This window comes from Helicoverpa zea, chromosome 10 (assembly GCF_022581195.2).
Source record: "Helicoverpa zea isolate HzStark_Cry1AcR chromosome 10, ilHelZeax1.1, whole genome shotgun sequence".
Taxonomy (NCBI): domain Eukaryota; kingdom Metazoa; phylum Arthropoda; class Insecta; order Lepidoptera; family Noctuidae; genus Helicoverpa; species Helicoverpa zea.
This window is the reverse complement of record NC_061461.1, coordinates 7,025,094-7,040,145: the sequence shown is the minus strand read 5'-3', so window position 1 is coordinate 7,040,145 and position 15,052 is coordinate 7,025,094. Positions and strand designations below refer to the sequence as shown.

The 15,052-nt window shown below is 35.6% G+C and overlaps 2 protein-coding genes across 10 annotated transcripts in view; one reads left to right on the top strand and one right to left on the bottom strand.

The window, feature by feature from the left end:
- Nucleotides 1-8,581, top strand: part of LOC124634174 (cytosolic purine 5'-nucleotidase) — a 23,908-nt gene extending 15,327 nt beyond the window's left edge. For all 7 annotated transcript variants that reach the window (XM_047169609.1, XM_047169610.1, XM_047169614.1 and 4 more), the window contains 5 exons: nt 59-281; nt 951-1,098; nt 3,973-4,127; nt 4,683-4,788; nt 7,075-8,581. In XM_047169609.1, coding sequence (XP_047025565.1) covers nt 59-281; nt 951-1,098; nt 3,973-4,127; nt 4,683-4,788; nt 7,075-7,188 — 746 coding nt within the window. In that variant the 3' untranslated portion in view covers nt 7,189-8,581. The remainder of the gene's footprint in view (nt 1-58; nt 282-950; nt 1,099-3,972; nt 4,128-4,682; nt 4,789-7,074) is intronic.
- Nucleotides 8,554-15,052, bottom strand: LOC124634176 (protein FRA10AC1 homolog). Of its 3 annotated transcripts, none has more exons than XM_047169619.1 (5): nt 14,750-15,052; nt 11,721-12,001; nt 10,309-10,468; nt 9,034-9,258; nt 8,554-8,677 (listed from the first exon to the last, which is right to left on the bottom strand). In XM_047169619.1, the coding sequence occupies exons 2-5, from the start codon at nt 11,991-11,993 to the stop codon at nt 8,607-8,609; spliced, it is 729 nt and encodes a 242-aa protein (XP_047025575.1). In that variant the 5' UTR covers nt 11,994-12,001; nt 14,750-15,052; the 3' UTR covers nt 8,554-8,606. The 3 variants fall into 3 exon arrangements, with proteins under 3 accessions (XP_047025575.1, XP_047025574.1, XP_047025573.1); XM_047169618.1 differs by having other exon boundaries at nt 11,721-12,005; nt 14,750-15,048; XM_047169617.1 differs by lacking the exons at nt 8,554-8,677; nt 9,034-9,258; nt 10,309-10,468; nt 11,721-12,001 and adding an exon at nt 12,050-14,660 and having other exon boundaries at nt 14,750-15,030.

The following is a 15,052-nucleotide window of genomic DNA, read 5'->3' as shown; positions in this document are numbered from 1 at the left end:
ATATCTTAATTACAATATCTAACTGTCTTTATAATGAGCTTTCTTGCAATTGTTCTAGGTTCCTGCGATGTGTTCACTGACATGATCGGAGCGAAAGGCAAAGACGTGCTATACGTCGGTGACCACATATTTGGTGATATCCTCAAATCAAAGAAGATTGGCGGTTGGCGTACCTTCCTCATTGTTCCCGAGTTAGTGCAGGAATTACACGTATGGACCGACAAGTGTCAATTGTTTGAACAACTACAGGACTTAGATGTTCAATTAGGACATATGTACAAGTAAGTGAACTTATTTAAATAATTAGTTAAACACTAATACATAAATAATGTTTAAAGGTGATACATAGACAGGTTATATAGATCTACCTATGTACATGTCAAACTCGCAATATCCGGCTTGAGTTAAGATAAGACCAAATTAATTAGAGATAGTTTAACGATAGTGCAATACGGTGTTTTAATGATACTAAAGGAAATAGGAATAGGCCATAAACTATCGATTTTATTGCTAATTGTGTTTCTTGTTTCTATGCAATATGATTAACAGCTCAGTTATTATTGCAATTCATTTGTTTAACTGAGAAACTCAAATATAATAACAATTTCCGTTGCAGTAAATATTTATTGTTATTCGGAATGTTATTTATATTTATTCACTTCTGTTTAAGAGTTTAAGACATCGTACACTTTAAATTCTGTTATATCCTGCTTTACAAAATTTGCTAATGTGAAACCAACGCCGCATTGGTAAAACGATTACAGCATTTACAAGTACCATAACAAAATAATACGAACGGAAAATTATAGAAAAAATGTTCTACAATAAATTAAGATTTGATCACACTGTCATTCAAATTGACAAATAGGAAGCGATAGGAAATATAAGGTTTACACCACCTAAGTAAGGATTAGTTAGAATGTTTTCTAATAAACATTATGATGTTTCAGAGATTTAGATTCCAGTACAAAAGAGAAGCCAGATATCTCGAAGCTACGTATTTCGATTCGGGATGTGACGCACAAAATGGACTTGGCTTACGGTATGCTGGGATCTCTGTTCCGTTCTGGATCTAGGCAGACTTTCTTCTCTTCACAGGTAATATATTTTTTATTTACCTTTGAACAAAATAATCTTTTTTTATAAAAAAGTCCACTTAACACTCGGAGAAAACTTAGATTGCAATATGGTTTCCAATTTCTTAGTGTAATCTCCAATGATTTCATCATCATCATTTCAGCCATAGGACGTCCACTGCTGATCATAGGCCTCCCCCTTAGATCTCCCTTAGAGGCGACCTGCATCCAGCGTCTTCCAATGATTTAAGTGCCTTTAGTTTCTTTCTTCGATTAGTTTGTTGAATTATATGGTTATCAGACAGATGTCATCAGTTGCGAGAAAACATAAATGCTGTTATTATTGTGTACCTTTAATTACGATGAATATCCAAGTTATGTGATACACAGTTATCTTTTAAATAATCACGCGCTAGAGAGGAAGTGCATTCCAATTACAGCAGCTCTCTCAAAGGACAACGGACGACGGATGCATAATTTAATATCTTAATTACACATACTTGTAATGTTATTTATTTTTGTGACTGGTTATAGTTTGTTTAATGTGTCAGAGTATTCGAAATGATAGGTACGTAATCTGTCGTGCGTGACAGAATGAATAGAGCAAACAAGGGTGTTCTAAACATTGTTTGATTCTAAATGTTGGCTTTTGATAGTTCCTTGTATTGATAAGTTAAAACAATTATTCCAAAGTATATTTTCGACCATAGATTAACATTGTATAGTTTTTCAATGCGACATTGTTTGTCGTTATCAAAATGTATCAGCGTTCTCGGTACTTGATTAAGACAGGCCCTTTAAAAGATTATGTACGTGTTGAATCATCGTTTGTTGAAACTCGAGCCATTTCTTAGAATAATGTTATTGATATTAGTCCCGGATGTGGGTTTATCGTGTTCTTGGTACATTGTTTTGCACTGTACAAAAGCCCCCTCTCTTCCTTCTTGGTATTATATTTCCTTTCCTATAAAAAAAAAATGTACTTATATGTATGAGATGGGCAGTAGCATTTCCGAAGCCAAAAATATCCTACACTGCGGTCACCAACACGTTTACCCAGCCTGATGAGTATGGCTTTATCCGCCCAGCTGGGGGAGGCCTTTCTAAAGCAGTAGACGATTAGAACCTGTGACGACGAAAACAAATTCGCAGAAGTTGACACCTACATTACATATAAGTCAAATATTGTGAATACAGAGTGCTTAGTGCGAGTTTTCGTGAATTTTTTTACGGACTCACATGAGAGCGCGTATACTAAGATTTGTATGGAACAAAAACAGCTCCACCTAGTGTCAAAAATTGGAACCTGTTTTTGTTCCATACAAACAGTGTTGCCAACAGTTGTAGAAGCTTACCACCAGAGTCAACTTTTAAAACCACCAGAAAACCACTAACAAAAATTTATCCCACACTTAAAATCACCAAATTCACCACTAAAAAAATATTGTTTATATTTTATTGTAACCTAAAACAATTTAATCATCCAAAGATGTAACTCGGCAACGATAGAAAATTAAAACAGACAAAGCATTACATCTGTTTAGCAATTCATCCGACCCGATCCGAATCCTTCACAAATTATAATCGGCGTAGTAGTTTCACAAATTGTTTAGTTACGCATTTGACCAATGAATGAGTACTTAATATAATTATATAGTAGTCGTTCACCTTTTTGTTTTGTAGATGCTTTTTTGACATTCCGTGAGACTTCAAATCTCCATAGTAACTCCTTAAAGTTGTACCACAAAACTTACATTTCGCTACTTGACCCGCAGTACTTTCAACATTTCGCCACTAAATAGGGGACTTAAACCACCAGTATTAGTGGAAAATCCACTAAGTTGGCAACACTGCATACAAATCTTAGTATACGCGCTCTCACGTGAGTCCGTAAAAAAATTCACGAAAACTCGCACTAAGCACTCAGTCAACTCTTGTTAATTCAAACCTGCGATATTTCGAACATCTCGTTAATTCAAAGTTATCACGAGTTCCTTACAAAATCTCTCTATATTTCGAACTAAATCAATACATTTTTATGCACTTGGTAATTCGAACGAAAAAAGCATTGCTATATAACAAAATGACGCGTTAATTCGAAATCTTAGTCGTCTAACACTCGAGAATTCAAAGTTGCAGAGAGAAAGAGGCGGAAATATTGTAAGTCAGAGTCAGAGAGCAGTCTGAGTAGCAGCAATCTCTTTGAAGCTGTATGACGGAGCTGTTTCGAATGATTAATTACATTATGAATACATGTATGCACACAAATGTGTCTTAAAACTTTTGAAATTGTTATAAAATAGCAGTTAAAAAATAATAATTGATCAACACTTAATAATTCGAAGTTTTATTTAGTTTCTCTCACAAATTTCGAACCATTTAATATTTCAAAAACTCGATAATTCGTAATATTTTAAGATTAAGAGTCCCTCGAGTTTCGAATTAACGAGAGTCGACTGTACTTCAGTTTTTAAAAGAGTGTCTATGGAGTTTCTTGCCGGTTCTTCTCCATAAGACTTACCTTGGAACCGTGTTGGTACCTGTTGACGTTTCGTAAGAAGCTGTAGTAGGTCCATTTCTATATATAAAAATGAATCCCTATACCCCCTGGTCACGCTATGACGCGAAAATTAAAGGGGAGGTAGACCCGGGAGAGGGACATACTTTGTTCTCACCATCCGGCTACGGAAAGCATTTATCTCCGGACGCGGGTGAAACTGCAGGCGGAAACTAGTATGAAATAAAAACCTTTCATCATCATCATCTCAGCCATAGGACCTTCTCTGCTGAACATAAGCCTCACCCTTAGATCTCCACAAATACCGGTTCTAAGCGACCTGCATCCAGCGTCTTCCGGCTACCTATATAAAAAAACCTTTGACTAATGTTATTTCAGGTGGTGAGGTACGCTGATTTATACGCGGCTTCGTTCCTGAACCTGATGTACTATCCGTTCTGCTACATGTTCCGCGCGCCCGCCATGCTGATGCCGCACGAGTCCACTGTGGCGCACGAACAACGGTTCACTTTCGACCAGCCTACTATAGACAGGTCAGCAACAATAACAGTATCATAAATACTTCTTTTAATGTACATACTTTTCAGGGAGTTTTTGTCGGTGGTTAGGGATATAAGCGGTATTTTTATTCAGCACAAGGATTATATTTTTTTTGTAACTGATTTGAAATATATAATCTATACTAATATTATAAAGCTGAAGAGTTTGTTTGTTTGTTTGAACGCGCTAATCTCAGGAACTACTGGTCCGATTTGAACAATTCTTTCGGTGTTAGATAGCCCATTTATCGAGGAAGGCTAAAGGCTATACTTTTTATCCGGGTTCGTGCAGAGGCTCCCACGGGATGTGGGTGAAACCGCTGGCGGAAGCTAGTTTCTTGTATAATATTTGATACGTAATCAAAGTCCAGAACCCAAAATTGTACTATCACGTCGGGGTATAGAGATCTTATAGTAGGTATTGAAACCGCGAATTTTAACGATAATGCTTCCTACGCTATACAATTAATTCAACAATTGCTAGGTGTGTGTATTTTATTATTGTTTTTTATAAGATGACACTAAATCACAAAATTTATTCTTCTTTAGGAGCAGGCATTCGAGCGTCCCGACTATGATCGGCGTGACTGATATACCCAGTGAACTTTCGTCCACACACTCAGGAACCGATTTGAACAAAGACAACAAAAATGCCGTGAGTTATTTTTTTTTCATTCACTTTTTTAGCAATTATGTGGCGTACGCGTACCTAGAAACCCTCCAGTCATCCTAGCCTAGCCTTTGTATCAACGTGTTGAGGTCGACTTCCATTCTAATCGAATGCAGCTGAGTACTAGTGTTTGACAAGGCGCGACTGCCTGTCTGACCTCAACCCAGCTACAATGGAGCGTTCAAGTAATACGTAACGCAATTTGGGGGGTGGAGGGGTCTTGTAAAACGTTAAGATGCGTTACAGGGGCGGAAGGGGTCTTTCTTACAACACGTTACGTAACATTGTTATTTTTTTTAATAAAAAATTAGGGAATTAAAACTCCAAAACTGACAACCCTTTTCATTTACGTGTTACGGGAAATCCCTTGATTGTATTAGCCTGGTCGTCATTTTTGATTTGTTCTCGCAAGTTGGCAAACATTTTTGTTTATATTTCACGGGGAATCCCTAGATTGTATTGCGTCATTTATTGTTGTTCTCGTTGTCAGTATTCGTTAGTGTTTATGCAGAAGCACATTGCTATGCTCGTTGTTATTAAAGTGAGTTCATAGTGTTCATACTGTTATGTCCACAAAAGAGGGAGATTTGTATCATCAGCTGTTCCTGGCCTATAAAGGCTCTCATGCTGACTTGCCAGCGCAACTGTTTCAAAAAAATGCCAACGCAATTTGGAAAACGGCTTAAGAAAGACTAAAAAATAAAGATAAATTGTTTTACTGTATATTAGTAAAAAAAGCTAAAATAGGAGAATGAAGGATGAAAACAATTGTGTGTAAAGCCAAAAAATTATAAAAAATTAACAAAATACGTAGATGTTGCGGATTAAAAATCTCTTGTTTTATTTAGTACGTATTATTACCGTAAAGGCAATTACAACTATACCAAGGATAAAATCTGTAACATACTTTTTTGCGAGTTTAGGGTAAAAACGGACTTGAGTGTTACGTAACGTTTAGAGAGGGGGGGAGGGGGTACAGAAAAACGTTACGGTGCGTTACAAGGGGAGGAGGGGGGGGGGTAAAGAATCTTCAAAAATTGCGTTACGTAATACTTGAACGCTCCCCAACCCTATGGTAAGACTGGTTGTCAGACTCACTGGCTTCTGACTACACGTAACAACGGCCAAAGATGTTCAAATGATAGCCGGGACCTACAGTTTATCGTGCCCTCCGAATCATGGTCATTGGTGTCGAAGATATACTCAGAAAGTACATACAAACTTAGAAAAGTTGCATCGGTACTTGCCTGACCTGGAATCAAACCCACACTCATACTTGAGAGGTTGGTTCTTTACCCACTAGGCCACCAGGACTTTTTCTACTATAGTTCGGCCATTCAGAGAATGCGTTCCTGACACGTCGCGATTGAACTGACGACGTAATAACATTCATTGATTATTGATATAATAATGTTGTTTTAATGCTCCTCAATTGTTAAAACGGTAAACAACCAGCAAAAATATTTTTATCGTAACTGCAACGCCATTGCAAAGTTACGTCGTCAGTTCAATCGCGACGTGTCAGGAACGCATTCTCTGAATGGCCGAACTATACTAGAAAGTCTTCAGTAACCCGGATAAAACTTTTTCTTCTTCAGGAGGCTTCCAAACTTAAATCTAACTAACGAAATGGTTTGAATACTTTTCATCGCAATCGTGCTACCGCAAGTTGCTTCCGCATTCAGTACATCAGAAAGGATAGATGAATCATTCAAATATAAACAAGAAACTTGAATAATTAAATTGAAGATGAACTTTACGAAACACTTGCAGTTTATAGCTTGCACAGGCTAAATGAAAATCAGTTAAGCTGTCCCAGTCTGAAAGCTTAATTAGTCCTTTTTTTCCAAATAATGTTCTTGGGATATCACTAGCCGCCCCACTATTAGTTAGGACTTGTTTGCAAATATGCCTGGACCACGGAGGAAGGAAAGATCGGAGATGCCATAAGGCAGGTATGTCAGGCGCCCTCTGGTAGGTCAAGTAGTTAACGTACGGTAGACTTGACTATATAGTAGAAATAAGTAGGCCTTCTCAAATCGAGACCAATATATCAAAGATTATTTTTGATTGATTGGTGATTTTATTTTTTTTAAATTTGGCGGGATCCAAACAAGGCACATGAGGGCGGAGCTAGTAACGTTCCTAGTCCCCCGAACACTCGCATTTCGGAGCGTTACTTTCTTAGGTGATTTGGCGTTATGACAAATTCCTCTAGTCACTTTGTTCTCCATGGGCTGGACTTGATTGTAATGTAAGTTTCGTGTTCAGGTGTCGCAGACGTCAGTGCCGCACATGCGGCCGGAGACGCCGCGCCAGCTCACGCACACACACGACGAGGACTGCTCCGACGACGACGAGGTCGCCAAGGCGCCGCACAAGTAGACTCCACTCCTAGTGTCCCGCTTCACAACATTTGCCTTCAAATAACTTTGCGTCGCTTACTACAATAATGCGAAAGTCAGAAATGGCATTTATGACGTTTTATACATCATTGGATCCCGTGCATCCAATGGCGTTAGGTGAAATTTTGAAATTAGCAACATGAAGCTAATTCGCACCTGTTATTTTTTTTTTTGTAAAATATTCTATACTATTTCAGGAAAAAGTGATTTATATGGCTTTCCCAAAAATTTTACTGAAGTTGTAGTTTGATGCGCACCTTTTCATTTTTGCGCAGCATTTGGAAGAGCAAAGTTATTTGACATGACTGTATCTGTATGCCTGTACACAAGGGCTAGCCTTCATAACGGTGAACTCCCGATGATGTTCATAATCAAACAAATCAGGAGTGCTCATGTTATGAGGTGAGCAGTGTATGGTTACGTTGCACCAGTTCATGCTTAGTATATCGCGTGGCGATGGCTTAAATAATAATTGAAGTATTATCATCCATGGTTGAAATTACTTGAAATGATATATTTCTCACAATGGATATTCAATTCATTTATTTATAAGTAACTTTTACTATAACACAGTTCCGAATAATAATTATGGTTGAATGAGGCTTGAATTATTATGCAGATCACGAGTTTTATTATTATACTTACGTTTTTGTTAAATATTAAGATTTTAGTTGTTTTATATTTCTTTATGATAAATCTTATAATTATTATACTTGCAATTATTTAGATCGACTTTATTTACAGCATGTTATTAAAAACTTTAATTTTGGGAAGATATAATTTATCAAGTTATTCTTAACCACTGATTGTTATTTATTAGTAATTTTAGGTATATCAGTAAAATCACACTGCGGCAAAAATTTTACAGTGCAGCTTTATTGACTTGTATGACTATTCATATTTTTTTGATCTAGTGTTGTGCAAAAGTCTGAAACAAACTGATATTATTATCTTATTGAAGTCATTATGTCTATGTGTGGTTACGAATGTTTAACGTTATTATATTTAATATGAGACATCTGCGTTTTGTAAATGCGTAAGGGGCAGCTTGCACTACCTACTGCTTACTAAATACATTTTTAGAGGAAACAAAAACGTTTGAAGGCTTTACGGACGCAGAATGATGAATATTTAGGAGATAATGTATTAAGTGAGCAGTGGCTATAGCATTACTATAGTAAGAATCTCCATAACACTGGAATATACGGCAGGATATGGCGGCGTTAGATTTTTATATGCCAACGAAATACCAACAACCAAAGTAAAATTTACCACTTCCAGTGTTAGGGACACGTCTTGCTTTTTGAGAAAATGAATATTCCACTGTTACATAATAAACAATTCATAGATTGCAATAAAATGATTTAATAATATTATGATTGTTTCATTTTTACTTATTTATAGTAATAACTCCTCCAAATACTCCTCAAATTCTTCCTCACGAGTCTTCTCTTCATTCTCCTGCGAACCTAATTGGACAAAAACAATAAATTGATAGAACACACCCGACACTGTAAAATTATTAATGGAACACAAATTTTACAAATTTCAATTCAGTAATTATACTACAGTCAATCGCTACAAAGCGGCGAAAGTCGCCAACCATGTAAGCTGGATTTCTATCGAAAGCTGGGACCAGATTTGTGAAACCAGTTGAGTATATATGCACTATCTATGCTATAAACGTGTGTCTCTTAAATGACTCAAAGATCGTAACCGTATCTACCCAAATGAATATTAAGGAAAAAAGATAATTTTATACAGCAGTGGAATCTTTAACAAATCGAATCTGAACAAACGCTGTAAGATCAAAAATCGTACAAACCTGTCTTCCACACGCCATCATCTGTTTCAGAAGCTACCGCTTCAGCTGAAGTGGAAGGTTGTTCCTGAAGATTATCTTGAGTTCCGGAATGCTGTCCGTTCTCATCGTTTCCATCCTTTTCTGGAATTTTGGCCTTCTTTGTTTTCTTGTGGCTCTTCTTAAGGCGTTTGACTTCACGTTTCTTTGACCTGTAGTTCAGCAGGTCAGAGCATCCCGGGCATAAACCTGTCAAAAGAGATTAACCTTTTACTAAACATTGCAACTGAATTAGGATAATACATATCCAGGTATCTCGCGTTAATATGACCCTCCTCCGATGTGCCCATTAGACATAAGTATGTATGTATGTATATATATATATATATATATATATATATACATGTATATATATACATATATATATACATACAACATTGATTTTAAAATTTTAATATTATTTTTTGCTAAAGGTTTATACAACTCCTGCAAACAGCATTTAATTTACGTAAATCATCTTCAAGTAACAGACGAATACATACAATGGCTCCGCAGCTATAGATGATAAGAATCTACTAATAAAAATATGGTAAGTACCTATGTATGAATTCGGATTTGATTCAGTAAGTGAATAACGAGAAGCTAGGTCATAACTCATAAGTAATGTGTACAAAAAATGCAATCCAAATCATATTATATCATAAAAAAATCTGTATTATTGTCCGTTTGGAAGGGAAATAACAAAATTGAAAAATAATATGCTCCCGCAGGCAGTATCTTAAAAAATACATAACTAATTCATCATGACATGAAATAGATTCACGAATTCACTAAAAGTTTCCCTTGAATATGCAGAAGTTCCTGAATAAAAAATGATAGCAATTGATGATCTGCTGATGCGCAACACAAAACGCCTTCGCTATTGCTTAAAACGTAGGTGCATTAAACCTAAGAGAACTTGAAAACGCATATAATAGAATATGTTTGCTCTTCCTAAATTACAATATTATTCCTGAGTCAATTAGGTATATAGGTACGCTACCTAAATACATGCTCACGCGCAATCATTCTCTACAAGTAAAAAAATGTTTAGACTTTTCAGCTAAATTATCAGATTCAATCGGAAAAAACTTTATGTGTTAATATTATTGTGGAATATACATAAGTATATAACGTTTATTCCACCTTATAAGTGTACAATACTTAGGTAGATAGGTTACAATAACAAGGTGTACAATAAACCAAAGTAGGTAGATATCATGTAGGTACCTTGAACTGTTTATATAATATCAGACTTACGAAGCTTCACGAGAGTATTTTTCTTCTCGTTATCTTCCATGTAAGCGAAGTTGACCTCCCAGGACTTGAGATCATCATCATTGTTGCACACCTTATTTCCGCATTGAAACTGACCCTTTCCGAGCACTACTTCTTTCTCGACGCGCCAACGCAGGGCTACCTAGTGTTTCATACAATATATAGTTGAAGATCTACATATTGTAGGTAGGTTCTATTCTCGTATGTTATTACAGTGAAACGTGCAAAGGTAGGTACAGTAAAATTAAAAACAGAATGTAGCGAATAATATAAAATAATGCACATTTAACTAAGAATAAGTGAGCACATAAATAACATTATGGTCATCACTCTTCGCGTATGAGTACATGCCATGGTATTACAATAAGCATATCACCTAGGTAGGTCTATAGCCTGCAGGGTTCATGTAGGTTGCGATGTACGTAAAACGATTGCAATTGCATTATTCCTAAATTAATTTTACGTATTTGTATGCCTGATTTAAAGATTTCAAATTTAGAATATTTAGGTACCTACTTAACAATAATCGTCCCGCATCAAAAACCGTTACGAGCGCGGCGCGAGAGCAAGCGTGCCTTTTTGTCATTGATTTTGTGAGACAAATGGGGATCGACCGCGGCACGAACGACCAGGGCCCCGATTCTCCTAATTTTACTTAACCGTCATACGATTCACGTTCGACTCGATTCGACTGAGATCCAATCCCGACTCGATTATGATTGAAGCGTATGTGGCATTCCGCTATTTTTTCTTTGAAATAAACGTTTTTATCCTTTTTTGTCATTCAATAATGAATCATTTTGTCTGCAAATGATTTACGATTGCAAAATGATTGTACAGCAAACTACCGTATAGACCAACATCACCAAAATAGCATACCAATCGCACACCAATGAAATGTCAGTCGAATACGATTGGTCTTTTATTGGTAGCAGAATGCCCGATATGGTTAAAAGTGCTATTACAATCATATTGCGATTCGATTTCTATTCGATTTTGACATTATTAACTTAGGAGAATCGGGCCCAGATGTGCGTTACTGTGTATCAATGCGGGTGAATGTATAGAGCTATATTTAGCCTACAGAAAGGCAGCGCGGCCTTTGTTGCTCTCCCTACTATACAACACAAAGGAAGGTCTCTCGGGCAAAAAAATGAGTTACATAAGGGATCGTCCCCATCTCGTAGCCATGTTGAATAAGGGGAGTACCTTAATCGCATACATATTCCAATGTGACCTTTTTAGATCCGTTAGGAGGCATATTCAGTTCCAAATTATTATTCTTGCTGCAATTGCCGATTTACGATAACTGCGTCGTTATTCTTATTCGTTTCGCTAGTGCATACATAGCAACTTACACCAACGTAAAATGCGTTAAATATTCGCCAACTTACTTTGTTTTCTTTATATCTGCTCAAATCACAAATGCAGTACTCTTTAAATAATTTGTCGCAGTATTTTTTGGCTAATTGCTTCTCCCATGTATCGGCAACATCATCTTCCTGCCACAAGAATTTGTGGTTTTCTCTTATAACGTCAAGGTCAGTTCTGTCTCTGGAAGTGTCTCGCTTCAAAGATGAAGCCGAACCTTGCGTATTGAGACAATAAACATTAACTAAGTATTTATGCAATTCATATGGATTAAGATTACGCAATCTTGCAGACATCGTTAGTGCTACCTAGAACAAAGGGAAAAGTTTATTTAATTCAGAAATAAAACATATTTTGCAACAAACAACTCTTTAATAAAATCGCAATTATTATTACACATTTCCATAAAATATTTAATTCATATATCAAACGGATCTTAATCTAATTGTCATGATGAGTTTAACAAGGTGCATTTTTTTGATAAATAGAAAATTGCAATAAACAGTTTGAATAAATAATTGTTTTTGTGCACGAGTTAATACCTACTCTGAATATTATCGTCAGTCTTGTAGATTTTGCGTTTTATTTCATTTGGCTCAATATCGATTCCTTAAACCTACAAACAAGTCATGCAAAGTAAAAACCTAAAATATTAAATTTAATAAATATATTAAAATATTATTATTGTCTATTTTAGATTTAAAAATCTAGACAATATATTAAGGCATTCAATTACAACCAGTACATGAAATTCAAATGACACAAAATAAGTTAATTTTAAGCCTTTGGTTGTTAGCCGATTAGAAAATATGACAATAATTAATTATCTTTGGATTTGTTTTTCTTATTTTGGTTACATTCTTTTTGGTCTAAAGTCTTATAGCTCAGGGAAATATACCCTTGCCTAAAATAGTATGCTAATTTACTAATGATTCATAGCATCTACAAATAAATATGTTCACTGTGGAAACTTTGTGATGTTCCATAAAGACTTCTATTAATTTAACTTAAATTATGTATCATAGTTGTTCATTGTCTTAACTAAGAAATGAGGAGACCATAAAGAGGGAAAATATTGTGAGTTCCTATATTCATCCATCTGGAAAAGTGGCAATTATTAACTAATTACCGCTGATTTTAATTTATTATATCTATTAACACTAATAATTAAATTATTTGGTATACTCATATTTATAATAATTATTATAAAGAATAGGCACATTAAAATGTTATTGCTTTGGTTACAACACAGGACAGTAATAAAATCACTTGAAATACATATCTAAAATTTGGCAAAAGTTAACTTTTAACTGGTAGTTTGGTACCCCATAGTAAAGGTTTACAAAAATATATTTGTAACATATTTTGGAAAAGCCCCAAATTGAATAACACACATGTTTCCCTTTATCTAATGTAAACATTACAATAAGGATATCTGACCTTTGGACATTCCTCCTACATAAACATCCACATATTAAAATATCACTTTATCATATCTAAAAGGCAACATTGGATTGAGATATGTGTGACCTTATTGTAAAGCACCTGCAAAGACATTTACTACTACACTAAAATTAACCCATACATACAATTGAAAATAATATAAATAAAAAATCTTGAAAGCAATTACAGCAGCACACATGAGTGTATATACACACTCGCATAAACACAGAAACACACCATAATGACTAAAATATGAACTAGATCATGATAGGTTTAAATTTAGCATAAACAATGTAAAAGTTCTATTCTTAACAAACATATAACTAATTTTTTGGCAATAAGAGAATCAGAAATCATAGCATTTGAAAGTGTGATAGCACACTGCATTTGGCAACAGCATTGACCAGACATTATTAACTTGAAAATTTTGATATTAGGATACATGCAACAATTGATTTGCATGTCATATTATGACATTGTTCACAGTTCCTTATTCTCATTCAGTTCTGTCCTATAAACTTTTACCCATGAGTTTTCTCATGTTTCTTCATATTGTCAGAGCGAGTAAAAGCTTTGTCGCAAACTCCACAATAGTAAGATTTCTGCTTAGTGTGCACTGTCATGTGACGGGACAGCTCACTTTTGGTTACAAATTTCTTCTCACAGACAGTACAGGCGTGCTTCCGCACATTCAGATGGAATTTCATATGAATTGAAAGTGAACTTGATTGAGAGAAAGCTTTGTGACAAAGTTCACAAACAAATGGTCTTTCTCCTGTGTGTTTGCGTAAATGATTCATAAATCCAGTTTTTGTATAGTCTTTTTGGCAAAGGTGACAAAAGCTTGACTTAGATTCCAACATACCGGGAAAATGGTTACTAAGATGTTTCCTTAGATCCCAGTAGCTTGGAAACTTTTCAGAGCACACATGACAAGGGTACTTTTTTTCTTCGGTGGGTTTTGCACTACATTTATGTGAGGCAAGTGAATTCTCATTTGAGAATATTTGGTTACATTGATTGCAGGTATGACTAGCCTCAGAGTCAGTTGATAAAGTGACCTCCAAATAGTTTTCGATCGACATAACATTACCGTTAGAACTATCAGCATCGTCGATTTGGATTTGTGTCATACGTTCCTTGGGTGAAATATCTTTTGTATCATTTTTTTCGACATATTCTCTGTAATCTAACGATTCTTTGCCCGAATTATTATTTTCGGGTTCTATAAGACGCAAAACGGGAGACTCGCTCTGTTCCCTATCTGGTGACGTATTTTTTTCGTTGTCGGAATGGTCGGGTCTGGAGGACACATTATTATCAGACTCCCAACCATTTTCGACTATTTCTACATCTGAATCAGAGTCTTCTGCACTCGAAACAGTGTTATTAACTAAGTGGAATCCAATATCGTCAAATCGTAGTACATTGGGTGGAAGTTTAACCCCGACGATAGCCTGAATCGCCTGCCATGAAAGCTCCTGGGGGTTGTTCTGCATATTAGATCGCACTACTCTAACCTACAAACGAGTATACATAAAATTACTATATTGATACACAGACAAGCAACTAACTACAAAAGAAAATAATAAGATTGGGCCATATTTACCTTATATGTACACGATCAGTATTATTTTAGAGTTAATTATTCAGATGACACCTTTGATTTCTACATCTAAAAATATTATGCACTTCTCACTTCTCCCTCTTTCACGAAGTTTAGTTTATGCTTTGCCAGTGCATTTTTACTCTATGACTAGATATCTTGTTTTGATATTGCTGTATACAAACGGTTGTTGAGAAATAAAATTAACTGCCTGCGACAGGGGGCGTTTAATCGACTGCACTGCAAATCAAATGTTCTTCAAAAACACTGTGAACCGTTGTGTGCAGTTATTCCTTTTTGATTTTC

Excerpts from the sequence above, each read along its gene's own strand:
- LOC124634176 (XM_047169617.1), bottom strand. The coding sequence starts at position 14,639 with ATGCAGAACAACCCCCAGGAGCTTTCATGGCAGGCGATTCAGGCTATC.